General features: G+C 44.0%; 1 protein-coding gene across 1 annotated transcript in view; it reads left to right on the forward strand.

Annotated features, from left to right (window-relative positions):
- The window catches only part of LOC146189627 (uncharacterized), a 105,578-nt gene extending 78,670 nt beyond the window's left edge, over positions 1 to 26,908 (forward strand). The window contains exons 2-14 of the mRNA XM_084605309.1: positions 7,554 to 7,654; positions 12,487 to 12,686; positions 14,109 to 14,359; positions 15,951 to 16,125; positions 16,758 to 16,832; positions 16,920 to 17,030; positions 17,618 to 17,671; positions 18,571 to 18,642; positions 19,080 to 19,154; positions 20,153 to 20,221; positions 20,867 to 20,966; positions 24,328 to 24,521; positions 26,731 to 26,908. Of these exons, the coding sequence (XP_084461435.1) occupies positions 7,554 to 7,654; positions 12,487 to 12,686; positions 14,109 to 14,359; positions 15,951 to 16,125; positions 16,758 to 16,832; positions 16,920 to 17,030; positions 17,618 to 17,671; positions 18,571 to 18,642; positions 19,080 to 19,154; positions 20,153 to 20,221; positions 20,867 to 20,966; positions 24,328 to 24,521; positions 26,731 to 26,802 (1,549 nt within the window). The 3' untranslated portion in view covers positions 26,803 to 26,908. The remainder of the gene's footprint in view (positions 1 to 7,553; positions 7,655 to 12,486; positions 12,687 to 14,108; positions 14,360 to 15,950; positions 16,126 to 16,757; positions 16,833 to 16,919; positions 17,031 to 17,617; positions 17,672 to 18,570; positions 18,643 to 19,079; positions 19,155 to 20,152; positions 20,222 to 20,866; positions 20,967 to 24,327; positions 24,522 to 26,730) is intronic.
- The last annotated feature ends 495 nt before the right edge of the window (positions 26,909 to 27,403 follow it).

Below are 27,403 nucleotides of genomic sequence, written 5' to 3' on the forward strand. Positions count from 1 at the left end.
TGCATAATTAGACCTTCTTCGGGCTAAACGTTTTGATTTGCATATCTCAAAGCACATCCACATCATTGAAATCGCGAAAAAATGAAAAAAAAAATCTCTGAATTCCACTGCCTACAAGAAACTAAAAATAACGCGGACTAAAAGGACGATGAAATGATGTTCCAGCTCCCACGTGGGAGTCATTTCATTTTATTTCGAACGATATTTCATCTTTATTTTGGCCAGTGCCGTTTGTCTTTCGCCATGTCCCATTCCGACCAGATGGATTTCCGTCAAACTCGACTTCGAAGCACTGCCTACGAATTTTTAATACAAGTTAGCATGCTGACTGCAGTGAGTAATATTTGAGTCAATTAATTTTTGAGAACTTCTAAGTTGAAGATAACGCTGTTTTTGAGAATTTCTGTCCGTCCTACAGCCTAAATGCTTTTTGCACAATTCAATCGTGTGTACAGCTCTTAATTTTTGTTAATCCGAAAAGTGTATCTTTGAATGCCCTGTATTGAACAGATCGTTTATCCAGCGCGCACTGTCGTTTCATCGAGAAAAATAAGAGATCGCAGCAATTAAAATTCAAACAAACAATTTGGGCCTCTTTTTCCCTGATTTCGTATAAGTACACTTGGCATCGGCAGGGGCCGAAGTCTTGGGCCGTGAGCTGATTCCAAAGAGAGCCTAGGTCAAACTCAAAGTACATTCAGCAACCAGCCGAATTAATGACTGCGCTTGTAGTAATGCAAAGGTACAGGTGTATCTTCCAAAACACAGTTTTGCTGGCAAAGAGGATATATTTGGTGGCGAACTTGGGTCAGCAAATTCACATTGTCATCTCCGATGCACTCTAGGAAGACGACTGGCCTTGTTTCGGCGAATGTTTTTACCCAATCCTTAGAGCTTTTCTCTTTGCTGCATAACACTGGTGGCCACAGAGATGTCCTTCACGCATGCGCAGTGATGCAGCAGCGTGATGCTGATGCAGCAGCGAAAATGCTGTTGAAATGTGCTCCGAAAATTTCAAATGCAATCCGAATGAGAAAGTTGCGCACGTGTTCAAGATTTCCCAGCGTCACGGCTGCTGACGAAAACATGCATACAATGCATTCTATAAAGCCCAACCATGCCTTAGGTGCACTGAGGCGTATTTCGACAGAAAACGGGCAAAACGAAAAACATGAAAGGTAGTAGTAGACGGTTCTTCATCAGATATGATAAGACATTTATATCTTCTCGAAAAGAACGGCTCAGGGGCCAATACAGAACTCAGTTCTAATTGCTACGCACTGAGGAGTAGAGACGTTCGGGAGCTTGTTCAATCCGTTCGTCAAATTTGTTTCTTTTTCCATCTCAATTCCTTTTCCACTGCACAGATCGCAAAGCAAGATCCTTTGCCAGCCGGTGCGTCAGGGCGACTATGCCGGACCCGTGTCATTTTTGCAGGTAAGCCTCAAGCTTCGTGTACAATTAAGCGCTCTCTAACAAGTCATTTTACGCTATGCTGCGCATAAGCCAATACTGAAAAAATTGTATCAGGTAATAACCTCACATTTTCTCACACAGTCTCACTCAATTCATGTACGAAATCACATACAAGTCGCATATAATTGGGTAAGATCTCCTAGTTTCTTGTACATTAACATAAATTATGCAAGATATTTTATGATAATGATGTGCACCGTATGAGAGTTGATGTGATTTGATGAGATTGTGTGAGGTTATTGCCCCGTACAACTTTTCGTTTTTTAGTAGGGAAGCCTCGGAACTCGACGAAAGTGGGCACTAACGTTGCCTTCATGTTTTAATATATCCTCTCTTTCACTCCAACTATATTTCCTTCCTTGTCTTTACCGCTGAAACTCTTCCCACTTCAAAAATACTACCACATCTGCTTTTATGGCTATTTTAATTCCTACATAGACGCGCACAGAATGCCCAATTGACGTATCGTAGATCAGTGTTCAAGGCACTCGACTGCTGGTCCTAAGGATGTGGGAACGAATCCCGCTCGAGGCTGTCACATTTCGATGGAGGTGAAATGCGCTAATCACTGGCGTACTGTGCGGTGTTCGTGCACTGGGCGCTTGAAATCATTCGAAGCCCTCAGTTACGGCTATCCTCATACCTTGAGTCTTATTTGGGCGTCAACCCCATAAACTTAATCAAACCACATCGAAACATTTGGCGGCGTCTTACGACTGCGTTTCCTACTCGACGATAGCTGAGACTGCACAGGGTGCGAGGCATGGGCAGTGCACACCTGTTGGGATGGTCATGTGTTCGCAGGAAAAAGATAATCGTAATCGGGGATGGCACGTGTGCCATGAATACGTGATTGAGCAAAAAACGGTCGATACTTTTAGTTCTGCTATCTATTACACGGATGAGTGTACAAAATGTGCCGTACTTGCCGAAGGTAACCGGGAAGCGTGCTTTGCCTCTGAGCCGTATTTTGGCGCCTTCATCAGACCTCCAATCACCAAAGGGTCTTGAAGGATGACGAGACTCCTACTGAAAAACCAAAAGCTTTACGGGCAATAACCTCATAAAATCTCATCTAATCGCATAGACTCTCATACGATGCACATCATTATCATAAAATATTGTACATAATTTATGATAATGTACAAGGATATATGAGACCTCATGCAATTATATGCGACTTAAATGTGATTTCTTATGTGAATTGAGTGAGATTGTGTGAGAAAATGTGAGGTTATTGCCTTATACAATTTTTTCAGCAGGGAGAGTTTCGACGTAAGGCGGAAAAAATAAGGGGTGCCATGTCTATTCCGCCCCACGGATAAGGAAGCCTGTTGCGTGCTTACTTTTCGCAAGCAGAGTAGTACATCAGTTTTCTGCACAGCATACTCCCTTTTCAGTGCTCTAATTTCATCCAATCTCAAGGCTTCTGCATTCTGTCCAAAAATTTTGATTGCTCGTGAAGCCGCTTTTGCTTCGCTTTCCGCGCATCACCGCAACGTAACGCCTGCCACGCATACGTGCGTCGAGTTCGGACAGCTATGGTCAGACACGCGTACTTTGATCTTGATTGTGTCAATTGTTTTTCGGCTATTGTCACATATACATGACCGCTCCTCTGTCTGCACCAGGGAAGAACAACGAGAAGTGATTATATTTCTCGACTTGCAGGGTGGGAACTGGGATAAACTTCGTCTTATAATTTTTACCGCAATAGTGAAGCATATCCTCTTTTCGATTCATATCTCGCCCTTTCGGCGGTATTTGCCCTAACACCGATTTTTTACAAGCATATACCCACTAGGAGCGGTGAAACCACGGCTTTACCAACAGAAAATATTCTTATATGAAGGAATACGTCCCCCTGTGACCCGTCGGACAAAGTGCCGTGAAAATATAAGAAAATGTGTAAACGTCTACGCACATGTTACACGATGCCTCTGTGCAAATAAGTTATAGAATTGAAAATAAAGGTCATATTTTTTTTTTTATTTTTTTTTTCAGTGAACCTCTCAGCCCTAACTTCAAAACGCATCATAGAGGTAGTTTACTTATGTTCCCCAACGGCAACTGTATGTCGCCTTTGTGTTCTAAATTTTGCGTCCCGGTGAGCATTGCGTAGGGTGCTTTACCGTAAGTAAAATCAATCAATGGCTGAATAAGAAAAGCCGTAAGTTCTCCACTATTTGAGTTAGGAGCGAACCATCATATTTTTGTCAGACAATATCTTTTCATTAATTATTTGGTCAACCATAGAAAGTAGAATGCTCTGTACACAGACTTTGCCGCATGTGACAGGGAAACAAGGGATGGAAACAATCTCGAATTAACTGGAATATTCTTCACGTCGAACAACGACATTAGCATCTTCTTAAACCGTGGAAGAGCGCAGCATGACTGTCAGCACTGGTTCCTGCATTCACTGAATTCCCACTGAGTGGTACAACCAACGGAACTCCTCGCCTATGACCGGATGGTGCATCCACGAACAGCGCTCCTACGATTCCTTTGATCCGCACTGGGCGAGGCTAGCCTGCTAGCCAAGCGATAGGCGCTGTAGAAGCACGTAACCAGATGCAACGTGATATGCGGACAGGTTAGGGAGCAGGGTAAAGTTCTCGGCCAATTTTTCGAGCTAACATTTTTGTCATGATAAGCATTTGGAGTTAAATACACTGTTCCTCACGTTCTCGCCGGGGTGGCGCAGTGGTTAGGGCGCTCGAGTACTGTTCACAAGAAAGCGGGATCGAATCCCGGCCTCAACGGCCGCTTTTCGATGGAGGCAAAAATTAAGGCGCCCATGTGCTGTGCGATGTGAGTGCACGTTAAAGAACCCCAGGTGGTCTAAATTTCTAGAGTCCTCCACTACGGCGTCTCTCATAGCCTGAGTCGCTTTGGAACGTCAAATCCAACAAACCCAACCAAACCACTGTTTCTCACGTGGTGATGCTAACTAACCAAGCCGTCTTAAGTGTGCGGACATGTTCTTGTATAACCTGCTTTGCTGTGGGAGGCGCTTGCGGGAGTCAGCACAAAATAATTTCAGTGAAATAACATTATTCTTAGAGTTTAACATAATTATATTTATTATGATGTGATTACTAAAATTGAAACTTAAAAGTAACTTTGAACACTGTTTTAATGTATTCTTTTTTGCCCACTAGACAGCATGCGTAAGCTGCTGCGATATTTTGCCCTTCATCGGAAGTCATTTTGCTGATTTGCACTGGCTTACTCTGTACCATAGTAACTGACACAGCACTAGCTTTCTGGCTATGAATGTAACCAATTCTTGATTATTATATTGGTTAATATGATTAACAAACTAAGTTCCCGTAGGCTGCGGCTTCACTTCAAAGCAGGCTGTCTCAAATAAGGTTACTTATGGTCATGTTTCATGTATCTAGGGGCTCATACATCGAGCTAGCTATCTAATACTCCCTTTCGACTTCGATATATCTGGAATTCGATATATCCGGAATTCTAGTACGGGTAGCCTTAGTAAAAGGAACTTCACTGTAGAGGTGGTTATTCTTCCCCCAAAACTGTACTTCAGTGTAAGGCTTCAATGGTGTGTCGGTTTTATTGCACTTCCCCAGTGCGTGTCTTGTGTTATGACTGCTGCTTCTTTACTTTTTTTATTTACATGGACATGAAAAGGGAGAGTGGTGCCAAAAGGGGTCTCCAGCTGCTCCTTTTCACATTGTGTGTAAGAAATCACCGTGATGTTATTAGAAATTACTAGAAATGACGATATATTTTTCGAGAAACCACAGCACAACAAGGACAGTACAGCGACCATGTGGGAAATTTTAATATTAATAGAAAATTAAAAAGAACGTATGTAATGAAGTACAATCATTATGAACGCTAAGTAATCAATAATAACAATATATAAACAGCATTGAACAGGTGCGGACAGCAGCACAACAAGCAAGCGCACAAGAGGTTTAAGATAGGCAAAAAAATCTTTGGAGGCACTTAGATCTCTCTTAAGGGCGGGCTTTCCTGCTACTCTTAGCAGCACTCAATTGCCGCTTTTTCACTCTTTTGCTTCTTTTCTTTCTCTTTCTGGCTTCTTTTCTGTTTTCCTGCTCTCTTTTCTTTTTTTACTCTCTCATGTTTTCTCTTTTGGTTGTTGTTTTTTTGTTGTTGTTGTTGTTTGTACTCTTTTTTTTTCCCTCTGACTACTTTTTTCCTCTTTTACTCTGGACCTACTTTCCGATGTTGTAACGCAATGACGAGGCCTGACCCTAAATCTTTGATACGTTTTTGCACGTTTTCTGCGCAATTTTGAAGTATTTTGCACAATTTCGACGTCCGGGTCTGTTTTGACGTCTGCACACTGTATCGACGTCCATGGCAATTCTGACGTCGTAATGATGTTTTTGAATTAACTAATTACTCCACAGCAACGAAATTCTGCCCAAAAATTTCTTTTAACCCTCTACCTCATGCAGTGACCATTATTTTACTCATCGATCAATTAATTTATCGACATTGACGGTGTGGCTCCCTCCGCGGACGCACAAATCCTGTCCACATTCATCATCATCATCATCATCATCATCATCATCAGCCTGATTACACCCACTGCAGGGCGAAGGCCTCTCCCATATTTCTCCATTTAACCAGGTTCTCGTGCTAGCTGCATCCACTTGACCCCTGCGAACTTCTTAATCTCATCCGCCCACCTAACTTTCTGCCGCCCCCTGCTACGCTTTCCTTCCCTTGGAATCCAGTTTGTTACCCTCAGCGACCATCGGTTATCCTCTCTTCGCACTACATGTCCTACCCATGTCCATTTCTTCTTCTTAATTTCTACTAGAATGTCGGTAACTTGAGTTATTTCTCTGACCCACTCTGCACGCTTTCTATCTCTTAATGTTACCCCTACCATTTTTCGTTCCATAGCCCTCTGGGTTGTCCTCAACTTAAGCAGAACTCTCTTGGTTAGCCTCCACGTTTCAGCCCCATAGGTGAGTACAGGCAAGATGCAACTGTTGTATACTTTCCTCTTGAGCGATACCGGTAAGCTGCTAGTCATAATCTGCAAGTGCTTGCCAAATGCGCTCCATCCCAATCGTATTCTTCTTGTTATTTCCTTTTCGTGGTCCGGATCTGCGGTTACTACCTGTCCTAAGTTGACATATTCGCCTACTACTTCCAGTATTTCGCTGCCTAATGTAAACTGCTGTTCCTTCCCGAGGCTGTTGAACATTACCTTAGTCTTCTGCATATTGATTTTCAAGCCTATCTTTCTACTTTTCCTATCTAGGTCATCAATCATTATTTGCAGTTCATCCCCCAAGTTGCTTAGCAAGGCAATGTCATCAGCAAATCGCAGATTACTGAGGTATTCTCCATCTACCCTTATCCCTAACTGCCCCCATTCCAAGTCTCTGAATACTTCCTCTAAACAAGCTGTGAATAGTACTGGGGAGATCGTGTCTCCTTGCCTAACACCTTTCTTTATGGGAATTTTGTTACTTTCTTTATGCAGAACTATGGTTGCTGTGCAGCCACTATATATACATTCCAGCACTTTCACGTACGGCTCGTCTACCCCCTGATTTCGCAATGCCTGCATCACCGCCGAGGTTTCAACTGAGTCAAATGCTTTTTCGTAATCAATGAATGCTATGTATAAGGGCTGGTTATATTCCGAGCATTTTTCTATCACCTGATTGATGGTATGGATATGATCGATAGTAGAGTACCGTTTCCGAAACCCTGCTTGATCCTTTGCTTGATTGCAGTCTAAGGTTGTCCTGATTCTATTAGCGATTACCTTAGTAAATACCTTATACGTAACAGACAGTAAGCTGATTGGTCTGTAATTTTTACATTCGTAAAGCCTCTGTACATTCGTAAGCCTCTAAAGGCTTTCGTCTTGAAACACAATGGCGGACATGAGAATTAGGCAATAATCACAGACACAAGAATATCAGTCTTAAAACTGGTTGTCCGACAGCCATCGTATACATGAACTTATTGCTTCAAAGCATACGCTGGAGCTCTTTTACGTTATTACCTATCTTGCATCGATGTCTTGTTCTCTATCCTCCCTCTTGCAGATATTCGCTGCTCATTTTCATGATGGCCACCGCGCTGGCGTCCCCGCAGAAGTCAAAGCGCACCCTGCCTTTCCCGCTGCGGGACATCTCGGCTGCCGTTGGCAAGTGTATCTGAGTAATTTATTTGCACGCATATTGATGGGCGCAATGAGGACAATTTTTAGCACCATTGTTATGAATAAAATATATAGTGGAGCTCTTTGTGAGTACTATTTTCATGCGGCAGCAAACGCATTTGGGAACGAGAACAATTTATTTAAGATATTAAAACATTTTTCTCCACTCCCTTCAAACTCGTGGAGATATGAATAAAATAGACTCAGTGATTCCTGTGTAGAGTGAATCGTGGTCTAGACTAGCTTCGGAGATTCGCACAACGAAAACTGCGTTGGCACTCTGCAGTTCCCTTCAGAAATCGGCCACAGATGGCGACACTTGTATTTCACCTCCTGAGCATTTACTACTTTGTGAAAGGTTCTTTTTTAGGTTCAGTTAACACGCTAATCTATTTATGCAAGTCACTCTTATTTTCTACCCGGTGGCCCTTTAAACAATCACCAGGCAGGCTCACGTCCCTAGCCCCGTAGGCTCGATGACATCCGTACCAGGGTAACAGCACTTCTAGGTTACGCTAGCGTTGATTTTGGGATTTCGATCGAAGCAGCTGCAAGTCAGGCTGTCACGTGATATTAGGACGTTTTCTGGGATATGAAGTTAACAGTTTCTAGAGAGCACTAACAAAAATGAGCATTTGCCCTGCACAGGACATAATCACATCGCCTACTGAAAAACCAAAAGTTCTACGGGGCAATAACCTCGTAAAATCTCATTTAATCGCATAGAGTATCATACGGTGCACATCATTATCATAAAATATCGTACATAATTTATGATAATGTACAAAAAACTATATAACTGCATGAGAACTTATGCAGTTATATGCGACTTGTACGTGATTTCCTATGTGAATTGGGTGAGATTGTGTGGAAAAATGTGAGGTTATTGCCCATGTTTTTGAAAGATGTCCTAGTGCAGTCCTGGTCTCTGGTGGTTACTGCGTACGAACTTTGCCTGATGTGAAGTAAGTTATCTGCTGCAGATTCCATTAACAGCGCCCCGTCGTGGTGGTGCAGTGGTTAGGGTGCTCGACTACTGTGCCCAAGAATGCGAGATAGAATCCTGGCCGCGGCGGCCGCTTTTCGATGGAGGCGAAAATCAAGGCGCCCGTGTGCTGTGCGATGTCAGTGCACGTTAAAGAACCCCAGGTGGTCGAAATTTCCGGAGCCCTCCACTACGGCATCTCTCATAGTCTGAGTCACTTTGTGACGTTAAACCTCATAAACAAAACCATTCCATTAACAGCTATATTTTATCCGCCGGCAACAGCCGGGTTCTCATATAATTGAAACTTTAGCCGGTATTCTACGACGGTTCCATTCCAGTTAATGCTTGGTTATATATCTTGCAATCTAATGAGGTGCTGTCTTGCCCTCGTTATCTCTAACACCAGCCAGTTGGTGAATTTGGCGATAAAAAGAAATGGCTCCGCTGAACTAAAACTTTGCTCAGCTGAACTCAATGCGATGAAGGCGTGCTAGCAAAGTCAGTTTAAATTTATGTGCCTACTTTAGTCTTGGTGCTTGTGCTGCCGGTGTTAAATTGGGGCCTACAATTAGGACGATCAATTTTATTAATGGTGCGGAAATGGGGAAGCATAGGCTCTTTCAACTCCGCTTAAGTGGAGACTTTTGTTATATCCATGTTTCTCGTTGCATTTGAGTTTTGCGCTATACTCAAGTTTTCTGTGCGTCCCCCTCTCCCATACAAGACAAAAGAGGAGATTTCCCTCCTTGAGAGTTATCAGCTGCCAACCCTAGTAGATGAATCTTCCGTTATTTATACCGAGACTTTATCCTTGAAACGTGGAGGCTAACCAATAGAGTTATACTTAAGTTGAGGACAACCCAAAGGGCTATGGAACGAAAAATGGTAGGGGTAACATTAAGAGATAGGAAGCGTGCAGAGTGGGTCAGAGAAATCACTCAAGTTACCGACATTCTAGTGGTAATTAAGAAGAAGAAATGGGCATGGGCAGGACATGTAGTGCGAAGAGAGGATAACCGATAGTCGCTTAGGGTAACAAACTGGATTCCAAGACAAGGAAAGCATAGCAGGGGGCGGCAGAAAGTTAGGTGGGCGGATGAGGTTAAGAAGTTCGCGGGGGTCAAGTGGATGCAGCTAGCACAGAACCGGGTTAAGTGGAGAAATATGGGAGAGGACTTCGCCCTGCAGTGGGTATAGTCAGGCTGATGATGATGATGATGATGATGATGATGATGATGATGATGATGATGATGATGATGATGATGATGATGATGATGATATCATTGGACAGTGCGGCTTCGATATCGGCACATTTAGCGCAAATGTTAATTCCGTGCAAGAAAACTGCGTTTTTCACTTCGGTTTCGATTTCCCAATCCAATGCGCAAGGATGGAGGTTGATGAAGACGACGAACTGGAGAACACAACAGCGAAAAAAGATCGTTTGCCTTGCTAAATATTTAAACATCACTTGTTCTAAAATTGTAGTGTCAATCTCCCGTGAGTGTTACCACTTTTCATTTTATATTTCACTTATTTCCCGTTTTGTTTCCTTTGCTCTACCCCTCAAATCATTTTTTTTTATGCAAGTATATTAAAAAAAAAAATCTTTGCTACCCAATTCTTGGCCGATCCCCCTCTGTGGGTATGTGCCATAAGTTATTTGGACAACAACAACAACAACAACAAGATAGCTTAGCACACGGAATCATCTTCTGTGGCCACCTTCAGTAAAATCCTTGTTCATATGATGCAAGTGTATTCCAAGGCCGAGTTCGTACCAGAGGGGTACTCAACCTTAGTGACGCGTCCTGCATTGTCTTCATTCAGTTCCTTGATTTAGATGTGCCGTTCTATGCATTGTATTTGTATGACACTGAGTACCTAATAGTATATGCATAGTTCATGCGAATAAAACATTTTTTCACGGTAATAAAGAGCGTGTTGAAAAAAAAAATGGAGCAATGGTCTAAGGCAGCAGCAGCGCAGCGGGCCTATTCGCACCGCCCCGGGAACCAAAACCTACTCTATTTCTCTGAAATTCTTTAATTGTAGGTCATTAATGCTGCGAGGCTTCATCCCCAGACAAGATGGCTGTTTCGCTAGCAAGGTACTTAGCGATAGAGCACTAATGAACACAGAGCACCTGAAAAAAGAAAAAGAGTACTTCACCTTTTACGTCACTTTTGGTTATTTTAACCACAAAATAATTCATAAGTTTCCTACTATTTGGCAGCTGCATCATACACGTGCATTTTCGAATTTTTCTACGTTCGGAAATGCACGTGTTCTGTCGGAAGGAAAGGGCATTTCTGTTCACTCTTTGTAAATTATAAGTGCTCGATATCCACTGCATAAAAGAAGTGTAGTGGCTGCGACAGTGACACCTACAACTTCTGATGGAAACTTATGCGTGGAGACCTATTTACATTTTTAAATCAAAATGAACACGGCTGCGCCAAAAGCTATTACCTGTTGTTGTTGTTGTTGTTGTTGTTGTTGTTGTTGTTGTTGTTGTTGTTGTTGTTGTTGTTGTTGTTGTTGTTGTTGTGGATGTAGGAAGAAGGAAAAGAAAATGCACGAGCCTGCTACTGGCTCTGTAGCTGAACCACCTCTACTGCCTCGTGCGGACAGAAGAGAAAATAGAGAAGAAAGAAAAGGAAGTGGGGAGAGAAAGACGCGCGCCGCAACAACAGCCGTCGCACCACCGAAGCAGTGGCGGGTGCAATGACGGCCTACAACAGACAAAATTAGTGACAGGCTAGCCCCCGCGCAAGCGGCGTTGGCCTACCTGTCCCAGCCCCATCAGGGCTAGGATCAGCCACCCTTAACCACCTCCACCTTATGATCTGCGAGCCATTACCTCCTTCAGGCACTCGTTGTTATTTAAAAAAAAAAAAAACAAGAGGTTTTGACACTAAATAACATATCGAGGCCCCAAGAACGCCAATACATGTTAACTTTGCAACGCTAAGAACCAAGCGATTTTTTTTTTCATAATCATGAGCAAATATTTTTATTGGCGCAGCACCTTTTTTTTATTTATTTATAGGAAGGGAAAGGCGTGGTAACTGTCTCACTTGTTTTTCTGTGAACACCGCAACCGCGCCGTAAGGGAAGGGAGGAAGGTGGGAGTGAAAGTGGAAAGAGAGAAAGAGGAGCCGTAGTGGAGGGCTACGGGGTAATTTCGACCACCTGGGGATCTTTAACGTGCGCTGACATCGCACAGCACACGACGCCTCTTCGTTTCGCCTCCATCGAACGCAGCACCTTTAAATTTTGATTTTGATTTATTTATAGGAAGGGAAAGACACGGTAACTGTCTCACTAGTTTTCTGTGGACACCGCAACCGCGCCTTAAGGGAAGGGAGGAAGGTGGGAGTGAAAGTGGAGAGAGAGAAAGAGGAGCCGTAGTGGAGGGCTACGGAGTAATTTCGACCACCTGGGGATCTTTAACGTGCGCTGACATCGCACAGCACACGGACGCCTCTTCGTTTCACAGCACCTTTAAAATATACCATCGAAATAAGTTTTGAGAGGAAGGAAGGGATGCAGAGAACGAGGAAGATAGTGATACTATGACTGCATGGAATAGGGCACAAAAATGGCACTGAACGCGCTACCAAGCTTACTGTTGTGAGAGCGTTTATTTACTATGTTAGTTACAACATGAATGCACCCCAATCGAAAATTATATACTGCTAAATTTGCCAAAGCTTAAATGACACGGCGCTCGGTGTAGTGTATGCTCTGTAAAAAACATATTTCACTGTGTACACATTCCTGTGCGCACCGCTTCAAACAGTTAACATGTCTTCTGGATGATCAGGGTATCCCGCAGCTGAAGTGGACCTGCTGCGGCGCGTCCGACCCGGACCCGACTCCGCGTCTGCCGATACGGTGCGCTTCGCCGCTGGGGACCCTGAGTCCGGACCCTCCCTGGCTCTGGAGTTCGGTCCGCGGGCGGATGTCCGCTTTCCATACCGTCTGGTGCTGCCCGCCGCCCTCTTCAGGGACTTCGCCCTGCACGTGCGTGACCCTTTACTCCTTTCCTTACCGACTCCTTGCGGATGGGGAGTTTTTCGGACGCAAACTCCTTTTTCACTTACTTATGGCCCTTAGAACATAAATAGCTGTAGCTGCCTATTGTTGTGAGCAAAAAGAGATTTAACTTTCCCATTGGATTCTGTGCCAGGTGTGGTCTTCTGATACGTCTTTGCAGTAGAAGTTTGAAGTTTGAAGTTTGAAGTTTATTTTCATTTCAAGAAGAAATAAGGGATCCGAGACAAAAAGTGAACGTTAATTCACTTGACGGCGCTCGGGCCCTCTCTCTCTGCTCTCTTTTGACGCACGCCGGTCCAGGACCTGCTGTATAAAGGATTTTCTTAAGTAGCATGTTCTTTTCTTTTTCAGAAATCTTAAGAATGATATCCCCCAAATGTATTTGGGATATCATACAAACATTTAATTATGATAGCAGAAATAACAGCGATACAATCGTAGAAGCAGGCACTTGCCAAATATATACTCGTTGTTCAGGGAGCGCTATTGGAGGAGACAGCCGCTTGTATTCCTGCCATTACGAGTGGTAAGAGATAACTAGCGATGTTCCAAAACTAAAACGCTTCAGTGACTTAGCAGAATCGCATAACGCTGGTATATAGCAGTCAGCTGTCGATCGCGTATAGTGGCGTCCAGTTTCTGCTTGTGAGCCGGCTTGTGCAACTGCTCGCGTGTAGGACGCTTCCTTTGAGTTCTGTATGGTGATGACACTTTCCCATTCTACATCAATAAGTAGTGAAGTTATGAGTCACGAAGCTATCCTCCACATTGTTCTTTGGTGCATTGAGATAGATAATTAGTAAATGCAACTACAGTGGTGTGCTGTTTTTCTTTCGATTCTGCCACTCGGCCATTTCGGCACCGAATCAATGTGTGTTTACTTATTCATTCACTCTTTTACCCTACCACTGCGGCTGATTGCTAAAGATGTGGGTTCGATCCGGGCCGCGGAGACCGACTTCCAGTTGAGGGGAGACACAAGACGCCCGTGTACTATGCTAAGTCCGAAGCCCAGGTGATATAAATTATTTCAGAGCACTCCACTGTGATGTCCCTCACAGCCAGTGCTGATTTATCAAGATAACCATATGCCATATATAACATTCATTCATTCATTCATTCATTCATTCATTCATTCATTCATTCATTCATTCATTCATTCATTCATTCACTCATTCATTCATTCATTCATTCATTTTTTCGTTCATTCATTCATTCATTCATTCATTCATTCATTCATTCATTGATTTTTGTTTATTTTCTCCTTTCTTTCATTTATCGGTATCCATGCACAGTACTCACATTCTAGCGCTTGACTATGTATAGCTTCCATAGCAAATGAAAAAAACCTTGAAACGTGGACCGGGCGGGGTGCTCGGCGTGTCACAGGCGGTGTTCCGGCCTGCCCACCCGGCCTCCTCGACTGCAATTTCGAGTCCAGAGCAGCCACACGAGGAGGAGAAGTTCCTGTTCGCTGTGGTGAACCCCTCCGAGACACTCGTTCAGCTCGGACTGTCGGTGTCTCGCGACGCGTCCTACGTGACCCTGTACTACACGGACGTATCCATGCACCTGAGCTCCCAGCGACTGGCTACATTCCGGCTGCCCAAGCAGGCCACCGGACCTCACGGCTGGATCAGGTAGGCCCTCGGTCCCGGCTATAGGGAAAGTAACGAAAAGTACCTGTTGAGCGCTAGTGCATATGTATCGTATTCGGCTACTATGGTTCGTACATGTAACCCTGGTGGTCGTAACCATTTCCATAAAAATTTAAAGAATAATATTTGTCGCTCATATCACGTTCTTTATCGGGTGTAATGCGGTTTGAGGAAAGAAATGAGTACTGTTGAAAAATAAGGAGGCGTGAATAATAGGACATTGTAAGCATGAACAGTACTCTTATGAAACAAAGGGAGAACAGTGGACTTGACAAGATATGCAGTTCCATTGATGCAATCGCCACTGATAAAATACAGGGTAGCACTGCATGCCTATGGAAGGGGAACTTTATCAGGCGGCTCCAGGCAAAACATGGACTGGCGAGGCGAGAAAATTCGATAAGATGTACGTTGAAAGGGGGAAAGTTGGGCGAGTTCGTTCGCATTATCAATTTTTAAGCACAGTGCGACAGACGATACAGACAGAAAAATCCTAGACAACACAGCGCTTTTCTTTCCTTGTGTGTCTTTTTTTGTTGTTGTTGTTTTTTGCGCTGTGTTTTGAACGAGTGCGAAGACCGCCTCAAGAGGTTGCCTGTGGATCGCTTTCTGGCAGAAGTATTGCAGCTGATAATGATCGTGATGTTTGGAAATCTCGGGGGATAACCAAGGTCATTGGTGGCGTAATACAACTTGTATAAATCACATGTACTGGTACTGTAGCGTAATTTTTATAGGTCTGAAATGACCCTGATACAAGTATGGGTCAGGGAGACATGGCGAATAATATAAGTCTGTCGATATTCAATGAAGGTTGCCAACAGGTAAAGGCGATGAGTGGATAGCCTATGATATTTATGTCACATATCACTACAAAAGATAACAAATGAAACAAATATGACTAGTCCATGAGCGTGAAACTTGATTTACACTGCCTATTTAGTGGTAACAGTGTCTTGCTAAAGCAGAAGTATACCACTGCGTTCTAGCGGCACGATGGTACAATGTTAGCACTTCCCTGCTCTTTCTTGCGCACGTTTCTGTGGATTTTACTATAGCCAGCGTTCGCTTCGAATCACTTGTACTGCGCTGCTCACCAGATTATCAACGTTCAGTGGCCCACTCAACACACACTGCGATGGCTTTGCTAGACATGAGCTAGACATGATGTCACTTCTACGGATACCTCGGGTGTCCATATGAGAAACATCGTTGCCGGAGCTCCGTCGTGGGTCTTGAAATTCACATTTAACCACGTTTTGAGGACGTCATCAAAATAGCTTAAGAATCTCAAACATGGGGATCTTTTCACCAGTCATCAAAAGCAACATCAACTTATCAATCGTTTGATTTTGTTTTCTTATTATCATGTTACTACTCATAACAAAAAAAAAAAACATTACTTAGCATCGCTGACGACTGCGTCTTTAACAGTAAAAAAAAAAAAAAAGAGAGACACTCTCACCGCTTGCATCCATTTCAGAGGGTGTAAGGAGTGAGTTATAGACATTTAAACGCACCCTTAGCGGTGACTTTTGTTTTTTACAATGGATACTAAATACTGTGCGTGCAGACTGAGCCTGACTGCAACGGGAAACGAGCTTCGGCTGGAGCTGCTGAACTGCAGCACACTGCAGGACGTCCGGCTGGCCCAGCACGTGACACGCATTCCCAAGGAGCTGGTCTTCGACCACGCCTCCACATTCTACCTGGCGCAGGCCGGACCTATCCTCGGAGGGGTCTTCCGGGTGAGCGGTCCTCGCTTGGCACCCCTCGCCGAACCCTCTCGTCACTGTTAGCGCTTCGAGCGTGCTATCGAACTCGACGCAGTCTCACGTTTCCGCAAAAAGCGATAGACTACCACAGACTCAGAAACTTCCTGACTACTAGGACTGGAAAGCGAAGCTTATATACAGCTGGGCTCGTTGTCTTAATACTGTTGGTAGAAAAAAGCAAAGTGTGATGCAAGACGAGGACGAAAACAAACTAACGGAATGGGTGCCCGTTTTCATTTCCTTGAATCTTGAAAATGATTTGTTAATTAACTAAGCTGACCGAGAGGCCGGAAGTCGGCTGTTGATCTGATGGTACTATAGCTGATCTCCGTGCTGGAACTAGTGCGTATAAAAAAGAAAGAAAACCGGCAACACAGTGACTTTATGTAAGTGCATATTGGCGGAATTCTTTCATTGAAACTTCTTGCTGAAAACTTCCTGCTCCGATCGCGTAAAAAATATTTACTATTAATCATACCCGTCCCCCTTTCAGTAACTTTCCATAGAGGAATTTCGTGAAGAAGAAAAGTAATAGTAAATTTACCTATCACAGTGTCGTCCTTGCCAAGTTGGTCTTTTTTCTTTCTTTTTTTCTTTTTTTGCAGGGACGCATCCAGACGCTGCGCCTCTTCAGCGTGCCAGTCCTGGTGCCTCTATGCCAGAACACGCTTGGGTTTCAGGTGGGTTGCAGAAACACTTCTTTGCAAGCAAAGCAAGACATACGTTCTTTTTTTTTTTTTTTTGCTTTTTTGTTTGTGCGACTGCAGAATGACGCTCCAGGCACACCTTGGGCGGAGCAAGCGGAGCCAGTCAGTAGCCAGGACAAGCCCGCATCCGAGACGGAACCCTGGAAGAGGTCGGCAGAGTCAGGACTCAAGGTCGGAACACTCCACTCGGCGCAAATGCTTTATCTCCTGTATTTGTGATAAACACCACATTAGTGAGGTGGAAGGCATCTTCTTTTTTGCTATGCTTGCGGAACAGAGATAGAGTAAAAACCAGTACGAATATGCCTTTGAAGAAGTGCAGAATGTCGTGTTTCTATCGAACGTTGTTTAGGCTTACTTTCTTTGCGGAACTTCGCTTCTTAACACGGCCATGCGAAGACAAGTATTATTTGACGCCGTTATGCAGTGCACGTCTTGCAGTGCTGAACGCAAGCATACAACCATCACCTTCTATAGTTTAGAGTTGGTACTTACCCAATTCTCGGAAAACCCAAGCTGAAGCGCCGAGCGGCAGCGGTTTGCGACAGTACTGAATGCAGTCCAGCAGTCGATGCATCGTCCGGGCAGCACTTATTCCTGATTACGGCTCACTAATTTAAAATCCAATGAGGCAACCTGATCAGTGAACCGTAAATTAACTTGTACATGTATTTTCGTTCTCTGTATAAACTAGCGCAGACCAAAAAAAGAAGTATGAAGGGCATTTACCGCCGCACTTTTTTTTTCTCTTCTGTCAGGGAGACAAAGGCGACGAAGGACCACGCGGTCCACGTGGATTGATTGGCCTAAAGGTGAGTTGCGCTCTCCGTGATGATGATCAGTGTTTTATAGAACAATCGGCCTAACAAACTTAAACACTTAACAGATTTCACAAAGGAGAAGCATTAGAGAAAGACGAAACGCTACTTCTGAAACCAAATTTATTTATACCCGTTAATAAATAAACATACGTAGCAAGAAAGACAACGGAAGAAGGCTCGAAAATCTCACAGCGGCTAACAGTAAACGTTTTGTCAACTGTGGTGGGACTCAAGCACTCCTGCTAACCTTCCGCAGTCAGTGAATATATTGCCATTGTGCTGTTCCTCTCCACTATGTTCCATATGTGGTGTCTGCAAGGACATAGACCATTAACTTAAGAAGACAGGAGCCTCTCACAGTACACTTCAGGACATTGTCTACCGGCCTGAAAACCAGACGCGTAGAGGGGATGCTTCACGCCTTCTTTAAAATTTCTACAGGACTCGGATCTTGACTTTAAAAGGTGATAGCTGGAGTTGGCTATACTATTACAGGTGATTGTGTGCATAGATGGATACAGATAGAGAGGAATATGTACTATCATTGTAGGTCCGCCAGGTCTTAGGTATGTACCTGAATTATTTACTTCACGTTTAGGTGCAGCTACGATGGAGCAAATTCCGGTAGAATAAACAAGACCAATCCCAGCTGTAACATAGAACCTCAATCCCGCAAAACATTTGTCGTTGTTATTGATGAATAGCAATAATTATAACGATGCTTTAACTACAGTAACCTTCCTCTGCGAAAATGTACGACCGCAGTAGTTGTACGGGCAACCTTCCAGTGTGCCAGGCCATTCCAGCTGCCCTGTTGAACAAAAACCGCACCCACCTGAGAAATTTATCCACATGTCCTTAGCCTGAAACACTGCTGACTGCTTCTACAGGGCGACAAGGGTGAACCGGGAACAAAGGGGGAGCCGGGAGAGTCATTCAGGAGGGAGGACTTCATTCCGGAGGTAAGTACGCGTGCGGAAGGAGGCACATACTTCTATAGTGTTAAACATGACAGTAGGAACATGCAAGTGCAACAGATTTTGAGCTCAGTTTCAGCCCATAACCTACTGCTGTGCAACCAAAAACTTCTCACGAGGAAATAAAGGATTTCAACAATTCATTCAAAAGTTCAACGTTTCATTCAAATTCAGGAAGACCTATACGTAGACATTTTCAATCGCGTAGAATATATAGGGTCATTTCTCACTCTGTTACCGATTAGGGTTCTGTGCTGTCAAAAAAAAAAAATTATTTTCCTTTTTTTACCTCTGCTTATACGTGATCCAACTGTAATTTTGTAGTCCCGTGCACTTGTAACGCCCGTGATAGCTTGACACTATGAACCAGTTCCTGCGCTACGAGTTCAAAGCACTGACTTGGGGCTCGCCGCGCGTTGCAGAAGGGAGACAAGGGCGATCCCGGCCGCCGAGGGAAAAGAGGCCGTCCGGGCCCACCTGGTCCTCCTGGTCCACCGGTAGGATTTCTTTCCTCATCAAATAAAGGATTTTATCCTAGCTGAGTCACGTTATTGCGGACCTATACCGCTTTACCGGACGCCTTCTGCGCACGCGCACTGGCATAAGCGTCACAAGGCAGGTCCACCGCGCATGTACAGTCGGCATCCGGTCACCCATCACGCCTCTATGCTAGTAAGCCTCAATGCATGCAGTTTTGGAAGAGGGTCTGAGAAAAGAGAGAGGCTCTACCCGCACTGATCAACAGCAATCTGCGCATGGGCACTGGCGTCCAGCTATGCCCCTATCTTCCTTGACCTATAAGCCCACCCTTCTGTAAATTCCCTAGAGTTTATACGAAACTTTCAACTTTCACGCGCAGTGGTTTATGTGGGTCAAGGCATGTCCACTACATGTAATCAGGAGGCTACATGGTAAACCAATATACATTTACGCTAGTGCGTCTCCGCGACGCTGAAAGTCTTATTGATCTTCTTGCACAGCCACTGACTTTCCAGTAACAAGGCGGCGTGCATCCATCCATGTCCCTTTCAACTGAAAGCAGCCATTTGGACCCTTCTTCTCACATGTTTATTTTGGGTGTTAGGTGTCCTTTCTAAGAAAGCGGCAGCTTGCGGAGATCGGCTTTCCAGAATTACGTAGGTGTGAGTGGCGCCGGATCGACTGTGCATGATGTTTTTCCTATCTGGTTAGCCATGATTCGATAGTATATAGGGCATCGTAATGATCTACTAACAAGAAAATAGAAATCTGAACCAGTGTAAGGAGCGCAGTGTTCTAGTGTGACATCCTTTGTAATGCATTGCGCACCAGTGAGCATCTAGGTCGTCCACAAAGGAGCAATAAATGGTGTCGCTGAAAATTTTATTATCCCAGCAGTTTTCGTCTGCCTTTACAGAATACTAACTTGCGATAAACGTTCGTACGGCTGTTAAATTTAATCATTTATTGACTGAACAATCGATTCGCGCTTCTTTCGTTCCCTTCTTTTTCACAGGGGCCCCCGTCGAATGCCGAGACTTTAGTTCGACCCCCCCGCTACGAAAGAGGCCCTCCCGGTCAGAAGGTGGGGCGATTCAGATGTTTATTCGCACATCATTTTTGCCGTTAATCAAATTTTATGTATATGGCCTGTTCTTTCGCACTTGCTTTATCGGAACTTTTTAAATGCTTGCAATGGTGCGTTTTCTTCACTTATCTCTTATTCTATTCACCTGGTTAGGCAGGGCCGTTTCGGGCCTAGAAAAAAGAATCGTTTTTTCAAAAAAGAGGAACAAACACGTACTTCACGAAGTTCAACGCGTTCCCAGAAATTGTCAGGTGCTTTAACGCTTTTCTTTACTGACACCGTGGAATACCTTACCAAAGGACACTGTAGGCTGTAGCTGAGTTTATTTTTATTTATATTGAGAATATTTTTAAGAGTTTATTTTGACGTAAATATATTATTTGGAATAAGGTCATATTTCATGAGCGTAAAAATGTGTGGCATGAGCGAATTCCTCGTGTTTTGCTCTATTCACGTTAGTTTTGTAAAATGATGGGTTCTAAATAATGCACCCCCACTTTCAGTTTAAAACATGGCGATGTGGCTTAAGGTAGCATTTTTCAAGGTTATGCCGACTGCTAAAAAAGCGGACATATTGATCAGTGCATTGTGCCTCAACTTTCGACACCTCATTTCTGCGTTCTGCGGGAATTGGCTTACCAGGGAGAGTGCGGTCCACCCGGCCCACCCGGGCCTCCGGGGGCGCCGGGACTTCCTATGCCTTGGGTGGATGCTACCAAGAGCATACTCGAAGACCACAAGGGTAGGTCACCGCTCTTTCCGTTTAGGCGCAAACCCAATTCACCACAAGGGCACAGGGGTATTTCAAAGCATCGGGTATCAAGAGTTTTCACTGGCATCATATTCCGATTTCTGTACATAATTTCAGAGAGAAACAAGAAAATGCACTGCGGTTTTATTATGCAGCTGCTTAATCATGGCCAGATGTAAAGTGCATTAAATCTCGGAAGAATTGGGTTCGTTAAACACAAAAATAAAATTCATGGTTGCTATCTTGAAAGGACGCTGAGGACCATTCTTTCTAAATATTTTTTCAGCAAAATTAGTTATCTGATTTTTCTCTGGCTGTGTTAACTTTTGTCCGGCTGATGAACACGCATTTATTTCTGAGAAAATGAGATTTAAAGACCTTGCCATCAATCAAATAAAACTTTTAACTTTATCACCAAACAGGACTGTTTCCCATCATATTGAAGTGAATAGTGGTGTAGTGCAGCTTTTGGTTGGTGTCAAAATAGAAGAGAAAAAGCTGATCATATGCACGCATTTTCCTTGGAATATATGCCGTAAGGTTGACAAGTGTATTTCTTTTTCTTCTTTTTTGCTTCCTAAATGCTTCCTTTTCGGTAGCACTGGTCTCTGCGACATGAGCGTGATATACTATCTATGTAGGCCAACTTCACTTCTGTGCTGCATGTAGCTTTAATGCATTCAGTCTGTTAATGTCGCACCGAACACGGAAACACGTCTAGGGTCGACAGGAAGTTAGGTAATGGGAGCACAGATGTGCGAGGTGCACAACAATCTAGCTAGCCAAGCGCTGGCTCAGACGATGAATAATTGGGTCATATTGACTGCCCGATGGAGGAGATCGTTGCATTCGACTTGGCGTAATGCGAAACGAGCCTAACATCGGCCTAGTGAAAAAACCTTATGAGTCACAATAATCTCATACAAATTTCTCATACTAAACTGGTATAAATCTCATATAATCTCATACAAATATCATTCAACGTATGAGAAATATGTGAGATTGTATGAGATATGTATGAGTTTAGTATGGAAAATCTGTATGAGGTTATTGTGACATGTTTTTTTCGCTAGAAAATGGGCTGTATGAACAAATAATCTATAAGCAGTAACTCGGCTGCACAATAAGCGTGTTCTTTGTTTGCAGCAATAGAACTCATTGATCCGCTGGCGCACCGTTAGAATAATTTTAAAGCAGCATGCACTCTATCTATACCCTTTGCCACTGACACGTTTTAACAGTATATCCGTTTGTGGAATACTGCGTCTCTATGCGAGGACGTACTACTGACTTTCTGAATGTCCTTCATTCATTCTTGCCTTTTGCCATCCGCTGATTCTTGACGTAACAAAATCATGCAGCAAGACTGTGTTGCTAAACTGCATCGACTATCCAGCTAACGAGCTCGTGTCTTTACTTCCCACCGGGTGCCTTTTCGTCTCCCTTAGAACGAGGTCACGGAGGATGGTTACACGAACACAAGGAAAACAACAAGGGTTACTGAGAGGAAGCCTCAGTACCAAGCCAACGTTTCGACAACAAGACTATTCTTCGTCTAGCTGCATGACTGGAAGAATAACTGCGCATCTATACACCCTTGCGTTGAAGTCTAACTTACTTATTTTACGCTTTAAAACGAAACACGAGTTCTTGTCACAGGCAATGTTTCATTGCCTATAATCTTTGGCCGTCTCCCATGACACTCAGCCTATAAGGCCCGAACCTAAAAAAATTAAAATCAATGACACTGCTTTATTATTACGTATGGCATGCATGCGTCACTCACTTGCGACAAAGCAAGCTGTAGATTTTAACTTAACCCTGAATTAATAAGAAACTGCGCTCAAAACTTCGCTTAAAGGAAGGAATCTGTCGCATAGAATGCATACATAAAAACAACGGCATGTCCCGTTTATATACTGTGGCGAGTAAAAACGAAACTATAAAGGGAGTTTACCTTTGCATTGGCATGCTCTGTAGTCTCTTGCGAATACGTGCTAAACCGCGACGTTGTTGCTTCCTCCGTGTCTTGCTTCGCGTCGACGTTGCCCAGACAACAGTCTCTTCGGTGGGCCTCACCCCACACAAGCAAAAAGCTAAGTAAAGGTTGGAAGATAACAGCCCTGTGCCAACCAAAGGCACATGTTTACCGAAATTCTCCCATATCACCATATTTGGAGCTTTTACACAGGGTTCAGTGGTTCAGGCTATAAAGTAAGCCAATGACTTACTGAAGAAACCGTGCCAGATTTTAAAAAGAATAATTGCTTCAGATATTCATAGCTACCCCCCCCCCCCCTATAGTTGAGTGAAATAGCCTTACGGTGGCCGTTTCGCGTTATTCGTTAACATCACTTAAACAGCTCATGAAATAATTTTTCATATTATCTTGCATTCGTGCAGGTATGCGTGATTCTGTACACGTAAGCAACCCGCTGCGCCACTGAGCAACACGGTACTAGGTGTAAACCAAGCAAAATTAAAATAAGCAGCTTCTAATTCCACTTTCTAAATGTACTACATTTCTTGGCATCCTACTAGACGAACATTTAAAATTTAACATGCACACTGAACCATTATGCAAAAAAGTTGCCTTTGGCATTAGAGTGCTTCTTCGAACACGTCATTACATTCAGCCCCATATTCTTCGGACGCTTTATTTCGCATTTGTTCACCGTCACTTAACCTACTGCATATCAACCTGGGGAACTACATATCTCACTCATATGTCAAGCATCCGTCATTTACAAAACTCTGCAATTCGGATACTTACTTTTTCCCCGTCCACTTCCTCAGCTGCCCCTATATATTGAAATCTTAATATCCTCCCTTTACTGAGTCTCCTCCACCTGAGATTAGACACACTTATATACAGCGCTCGCAATGGGGACATTGTCATTACTGCGCTTCCGTCATCTTCCCTCATAAACATTAATCGGACTCGATTTTCCCAAAACGACAATTTGCTACTTCCCAGAGTTAACACTAATTATGGCAAACAAACCCTTTTGTTTTCAGTTATAACTCTATAGAATTCACTGCCCTCATATGTTAAAACGGTTCGGTCGTATCTTCACTAATAACATCAAAACATTCTTATTAACGAAGTAATTATAACCACACAGTTATGTTTTTTTATGTATTGTTGTTCTTGTTGTTCATGGATTTTAACATATTTTAATCTTCAATTTCTGCCATATTTGTGAATTTGTTTTAAGCATTTTGTTATAGGAGGTCCCCCTGACAGCTTCGCTTTGGGACCTCCTTCTGTACCAAATAAATCATACTAATTTGTGTAATACATTTCTGAAAACCTGAAACCTGATGTAGGAGCCTATACCTCTCTGCGCAGATGAAGACGCCGATTACGGCGACGATGCAGTCGCCCCGCCCGAGATGGGCCCCATGGCGAGGCAAACGGTGGCGTGGAGGGATGCCGCCTCCTTCTTACGCTCGTCAGCGTCGCAGCCCGTGGGCAGCCTCGCCTACGTCATGGAGTCTGACGAGCTGCTCGTCAAGCTATCACAGGGATGGAGGAGACTGACGGTGAGCATCTGCAACGAATACATCCACACAGGTCTTCGGTATCCACTGAAGGGAACCTCTGTCAGGGGCAATTTCGATGGGCACGTCGGTACTCCACTATATACCTGCAGCGCAAAAGACTCAATGACACGGAAAGCAGGAACACGCACCGCTTCGCATCTCTGAGGGGAGTGTCATTCCACGCTCATGTCACTCTTGCTTGGGTTTAAGGCCACGCACACTACATGTGATACAGTCGTATACCTACCGCATTATGTGAAATACCATCCGACACAAGTATGAAGCCCCTCTTTACCTAAGCTGTACGGACGTTCTCATATAGCCACAGAAGTAGGGTGTCCGACTGGGGATCCAAGTGTCCCGTTTAGTTCGATTCCGTTCTCAAAAAGGGCCCCATATGGGCAACATATGGCCGCCGCTGCCAATATGACCAGGACATGTGGTCTCTTGGCACCACGGTAACTACCCGCCATTTAGTGTAAGGGGCCATGTCAAGTGCCAACCACCGACCAAAGGTATGCGTGCTCAGGAGGATAACAGGAAAAAAAAAATAACATCAAGTCAAATACGGAAGTGCTAGTCTTAGGGCTCGGGCACTAAAACCCGTCGCTTCGACTCCTAACTAAGCCTCTGTCAGCCACCAGCCAGTGATGTATGGTTAATTTCAATACTAATGCAGAAAATAACTTGATAATTGCAATAAAAAAGCAAACAGAATGAAAACACTGGCAAAATGCTATCCGGATTAGAAATGTGAAACATAAAACAAAAAGGAAACAATACGCCAAACTCTTTTGCAGTAAATAGTGGCAGACATTTTTTCCGCGGGTGATTTCATTCACGTGCTTTCATGTCCCAGTATTTAAATGTCGTCTTACGGCTCATCGAAGGCATTTCGTAGGATTGGCAATATTTGATGAATCATAATTGAGCAAGCGTTAGTCCACAATGGTGGAGCCAAGCGTGCAGGTCGTATTGAAAACGACAAATTCGAGTTCCTCACACTTGCGCGCCAACGTCTACGTGAGCACGTTTTCCACCTCTGGAATGCTGGGAAGTGTGATTCTGTAATAAACTTGGCTAGTATGGAGCCGAAAATATGGAATCAGCCTCTACATCTCTTGTTACGTTCCAATTCTCTTCTCAGTGCACATATCAATTCCATTGGTGCGTTCTACATTTCTTTCATAAACTTTCAGTCAGTCAGTTCAGTCGTTCAGTCGTGTCCGACTCTTCGTGACCCTATGGACCATGTCACGCCACGCTTTCTGGTCTCTCACTATCTTCCTAACATCACATAACTTCATCTGCAGTGCCTCGAGGATGCCATCTAACCATCGCGTTCGCTGCCTACCCCTTCTCCGGCGACCCTCAACCTTTCCCAACATCAAATCTTTCTCCAGCGACTCCTCTCTTCTCATCAGATGACCAAAGTAGCTGAGCTTTAACCTTAGAATTTGACCCTCCAATGAGCAGTCAGGGTTTATGGTCGACAATATCGACTGATTTGATCTTCTGGCAGTCCAAGGAACTCTCAAGAGTCTTCGCCAGCACCACAATTCAAACGCGTCAATTCTTCGGCGGTCAGCCTTTTTCACAGTCCAACTCTCGCATCCATACACCACAACTGGAAAGACCATAGCACGAGTTATACGGATCTTGGTTGGCAGTCTAATGTCCCTCCTCTTTACTAGGCGGTCAAGGCTAACCATTGCTCTCTTTCCCAGAAGCAGGCGTCTCCTAATTTCATGGCTGCAGTCTCCTTCCGAGGTAATCTTGGAGCCCAAGAAGAGAAAATCTGTCACAGCTTCCACCCCTTGTCCATTGATGCTCCAGGACTTGATAGGGCAAGACGCCAGGATCTTTGTCTTTTTGATGTTCAGTTTAAGCCCAAACTTCTCACTCTCCATAAACTTTACGCAAGTGAAAGTTAAGGGTGAGCCTGGATACAGAACCTTTCATAGTATTTATTGAAAGCTAGATTCAACAATAGTAATACTGTCACTACTAAATTAACGGTTCCTAACTAGTCATATAGCTAAGCGAAATGCGAAACCACGTCTTAGCCTCATTCCTGCGCCTTTCCATCAAGGATGAGATAATACAGCGCCGCATTTCCATCGAGCTTATTGTGAGCAACTTGTGGACAATGCAAAACTTTATGCTCGTAGTGAGTTTCTTTCTACAAAGTCATTTCTTGTCATTCCAGATTGGAGGCCCGCCAACCTGGGTAGACGACAAGAGCCAACAAATCACCCAGCAAGAGATGAGGAGCGAATGAGCTGCACCAGTTACATGTCATCCGTGACGAAGCCCTCCTCTATCCAGTGCTCGATTGTTAGGATAAAATCTGAGCAATTAAACAGACCTAACACTTACATTACGTTAGTAGGAAACAAAGCCTGAATTTTACGGCGATGGCATGGCCAACGACCTGCAAAATCGTACCCTCCCTCATGACCCCCCCCTACCCCCTCCCCATTTGCATACTGCCAACAGCGTCTCAATAAAGTGGTGTCGCGTGGATTTGCAGTGGCTTGCAGAATGCAGGCACGAGAATCTGTATAAGTTAACAGAGAGGAGGGCAATTAAAGTAGTTTGACTGGAAAGTTGGAGAAGTCATGTCATAGTGATGCAGTGTGTAAGTTGAAACTTAAAAAGACTCTGCGCTTCGGCAAAAGGCACGGAGACACACTGTGACCTTGATAGAACTCGTGACACCTCCCTTTATACTCAGTTTTAGGGCTTTCCCATCTTGTACACCTTTCTATCCAAAGTAGAGGTGCAAACACGTCTTCTTTGAACGGTTGCAAACCGGTTGAGAGAGCTACCTCCGTATTCACAAACCGGCCTAACCTTTACCTTCCTGCAACTCTATTGCA

This window comes from Amblyomma maculatum, chromosome 5, assembly GCF_055883805.1.
Source record: "Amblyomma maculatum isolate TAMU_Amacu chromosome 5, ASM5588380v1, whole genome shotgun sequence".
Taxonomy (NCBI): domain Eukaryota; kingdom Metazoa; phylum Arthropoda; class Arachnida; order Ixodida; family Ixodidae; genus Amblyomma; species Amblyomma maculatum.